This window comes from Podarcis raffonei, chromosome 10 (assembly GCF_027172205.1).
Source record: "Podarcis raffonei isolate rPodRaf1 chromosome 10, rPodRaf1.pri, whole genome shotgun sequence".
In the NCBI taxonomy this organism is placed as follows: Eukaryota; Metazoa; Chordata; class Lepidosauria; order Squamata; family Lacertidae; genus Podarcis; species Podarcis raffonei.
The window spans coordinates 75,923,804-75,927,509 of record NC_070611.1 but is presented as its reverse complement, the minus strand read 5'-3'; the positions used below and the strand labels follow the sequence as shown (position 1 = coordinate 75,927,509).

Sequence of the window (3,706 nt, the reverse complement as noted above, 5' to 3'; positions counted from 1 at the left end):
GGGCCTGCCATCGGGGCTCTGGAAGGGAGATCCCTGCTTCCCAGGTGAGCCACGGATGAGCCAGGTGGCTCCCTCTGCACTGCATCCAACTAGCGGAGCCCGGGCAGGGAGAGAGGAGTTATGCCCAGGTGGTACCCAAGGGATGCTCTCACTGCAACTGCAACACGCAAGTTAACAAGGAGGGTTGGGAAAAGAAAGCCACTCTCCCCGGGGGGTCTATGGAAGCCAAGAGGAATGGAGCAATGGGAGTCCCATCGGAGGAATTGCTCTGATTTACACACGCGAAGTATTTCTACCCCACCTTTTAATTCGAAGAATGCATAAAGGGAATATTTAATGTTGGATGTGTCATTGAAAATTCTACTCAGTATTGATCCAGGGTAGATTCCAATGTATAGTTAGCCGAGCGAAAACTTGAACACATTGCAGGATTCTCCAAAAATAGACCAGAGGCAATTGTATTTCACTCAGCAGAGCTTTACTGCTACTGAAGGCAAATGGGCATCATGGTCACAAAGCCCAAACATTCAGGATTGGCACTGACCATAAGAAATCCAGTTGCAGCAGACTTAACTTAAACTTACAACAACTTACAATCAGTCTAAACCTTAACACTAAGTACAGAACACCACACCAGACAGAAAGAGAGACAGAAAGGGAGAAAAGTGAAACCCAGGCTCCTTCTGGCCTTATTATTATAGTCAGCATGATAAGACTTTGGCCACCTCATGAGAAGAGAAGACTCCCTGGAAAAGACCCTGATGCTGGGAAAGATGGAGGGCGCAAGGAGAAGGGGACGACAGAGGACGAGATGGTGGGACAGTGTTCTCGAAGCTACCAGCATGAGTTTGACCAAACTGCGGGAGGCAGTGGAAGACAGAGGTGCCTGGCGTGCTCTGGTCCAGGGGGTCACGAAGAAGCGGACACCACTAAACGACTAAACAACAAAGAAACCTGAAAAGCATAAATAAAATTTTAAAACAAAAACAACAAATATATTTAAATGGGGCTGAAATCTAAACAAAGACCCATTTATCCAGCTACCAGAAGAAAAATGTCTTTCCCCACCCTCTGGAAAGGGCAGATAGTGGGCTCCTATCTTCTTTTTTTTGCAATTTTTTTAAATTAATTTTATATTCACAAATTTATATAAATTTTAACATCCAATTCTCACCAACTTTTTTCTTTTGAACTTCCATCAGCATGTCTGACAATTCTCCGTAGTATCACATTTTCTCACATTTCACAATTTAATATTGCACTATAACATTATTTACCCTATCATATTGTTTATACAATATTTCTACCGTTACTTCTCACAAACTTTCTTGAAAACTTACAAACGTTAGCTGTTCATCATAGAAATGTTTGATATACTGTATTCTGTAAATTTATTCCAGTCCTCAGTAAATCTCTGATCTCGTCTGGTTCGAATCCTCCCTGTTAATTTGTCCAATTCTGCGTATTCCATCAGTTTCGTTCTCCATTCTTCAATCGTAGGCAGTTCTCAGATAGTGGGCTCCTATCTTGACAGAAACGCTGTTCCACAGAACAGGGGCAGCCGCACTACAAGCCCTTCTCCTTTGAGTTCCTGGTCTTAGGTCTCCCAAAGGTTGTTTCTGCTTCTCTGTCACCACTGCTGTGGCCCAAGCTGTGAAAAGAAACAAGCCTATGAAAACAGGAGAACCTGTAAGGAGATTAGCATATATTGGCTCCTACAGAGCCAATCGTTCATGAAGAAGCCTTCAATGTAAATAAATACAGCAATCTACAGTTTAAAGTCTCTGGTTGGAATAATGAGTTTTGACGGGTCTCACCAGCTGCCTGCAGTTCTCTGAATATGGGAACTATAGGCACTTGTGGTGGTAATGCCCAAATGTGGCATATTTGGGGGAACAAGTGCTTAATGACGTAAGCAAAATTGCCCATCAGCATGTCAGCAAGTCTTCAGAACTTGTGTTACTCAATCTGTATTTCAGGAAGTGGGTTTCTCCGTGGTCTTGGAGGATTTCCTTGAGCTCACTAAGGGCAATGACGGGGTCAGAGGAGAACAGGGATGCCCTGGTCAAAGTCCACCTCTCACTTCCTCTGTGTAGAAGAGTATTCGTTCTTCTGACCCCCCAGAACCTTCTTCAGGGCTTCTTTCACCTCCTTGTTGCGGAGGCTATAGATGAGGGGGTTTAGCATAGGGGTGATGATACAGTAGAGTGTGGAGATCAGGGTGTCAACCTCCAAGGAGTAGCCTGCGCTGGGGCGGTTGTAGTTCACGTTGGCCATGCCAAAGTAGATGGTGACAACGATCATGTGAGCAGCGCAGGTGGAGAAGGCTTTGTGCCTGCCAGTATTCGAGCGGATCTGCAAGATGGTGGAGAGGATGTAGACATACGAGAGGAGGATGAGCAAGAAGGGACTCAGGCCCATGAAGATGCTGGCCAAATGCAGCGTGATCTCGTTGACGTAGGTGTCGCTGCAGGCAATCTTCAGGAGAGGCGGGACATCGCAGAAGATGTGGTCTATCTGGTTGGCCCCGCAGAAGGACAAGTGGGTGGCCAGAGTGGTGTGGATGGCCGAGTCCAGGAAGCCCCAGATCCAAGAAGCAATGGCCAGCGGGATTCGCACCTGGCTGCTCATCAGGCTACTGTAATGCAGAGGCTGGCAAATGGCGGCATAGCGGTCGTAGGCCATGACGGCCAGCAGGGCGCACTCGGAGCCTGCAAAGGTCATCAGGAAGAACATCTGGGCCATGCACTGGTTGTAGGAAATGGTGTGCCTCTGGCGCAGAAAGTTGGTCAGGATCTTGGGGACGGTGACGGACGAGTAGCAGACATCCAAGCAGGATAAATGGCTGAGGAAAAAGTACATGGGGCTGTGGAGGCGCGAATCCAGCTGGATCAGGGTGACTATCGTGGTATTTCCAAGAACAGTGACCAAGTAAATTGCTAGGAACACGACAAAGAGGTAAATCTGGCCATGTGGGACACCTGAGAAGCCCAGGAAGATGAACTCCTCCACCTGGGTCTGATTCCTGACCTCCATGGGAAAGTTAATCTGTGTAGAGAAGGAGAAACAAAGAGTGTGGAAGCAACAGGACGTAGGTTCCTCGCTCACAGAGAGCTAGGGATTGAGCGTCACCTCCTGCACTTGCTCTTATCACCGCAATTATTTTGTATTTATTGGGTTTCTTATTCATCCATCACCAGGAGGTACTAGGAGATGTAAAACTACATCATGGAGGGTCACCTGTTTAGTGCTGTCCCAACGTCTAATGGAGAAAAGCAAGGCTGTACATACAACTCCCTTGTTACAATAGCTCCATTGCCTAGCTCTCTGTTTCTGGGCACAATCCAAAGTGCTGGTAATGATTCATAAACCCCGAAACATGTTAGCCCTAGACTATCTGAAGGGCTGCAGTGTCCCATATGAACCTGCCCAGGCTCTGAGATCTTTGGGGTATGCCCTTGGTCAGACACACTTGGTAGGGACATGGAGAGTGCGGCATAGTCCAAAGTTAGTGGAAGTACAACCACTGCTGTCCCACAACCCACCTTACAACCCCACACTTCCCAGAGATGTCCTGCCAGTCCCGAATATGAAGATCATACAATCCTGCTTTTCCCCACGTATACAACAATGCAGTTGTTGACTAATAGCAACGAGGGGTGATCCCCAGGGAAAATATACAAGGCGGTCATGTTACACAAGGCAT

General features: G+C 47.1%; 1 protein-coding gene across 1 annotated transcript; it reads right to left on the bottom strand.

Moving 5' to 3' along the window:
• Positions 1–1,402: 1,402 nt before the first annotated feature.
• LOC128421756 (olfactory receptor 1086-like) lies at positions 1,403–3,349 on the bottom strand. The gene has a single exon (XM_053404940.1). The coding sequence runs from the start codon at positions 3,034–3,036 to the stop codon at positions 2,080–2,082; it is 957 nt and encodes a 318-aa protein (XP_053260915.1). The 5' UTR covers positions 3,037–3,349; the 3' UTR covers positions 1,403–2,079.
• Between the last annotated feature and the right edge of the window lie 357 nt (positions 3,350–3,706).

What these genes read in the sequence shown, in the direction of transcription:
- LOC128421756 (XM_053404940.1), bottom strand. Translation starts at nt 3,036, where the DNA reads ATGGAGGTCAGGAATCAGACCCAGGTGGAGGAGTTCATCTTCCTGGGC.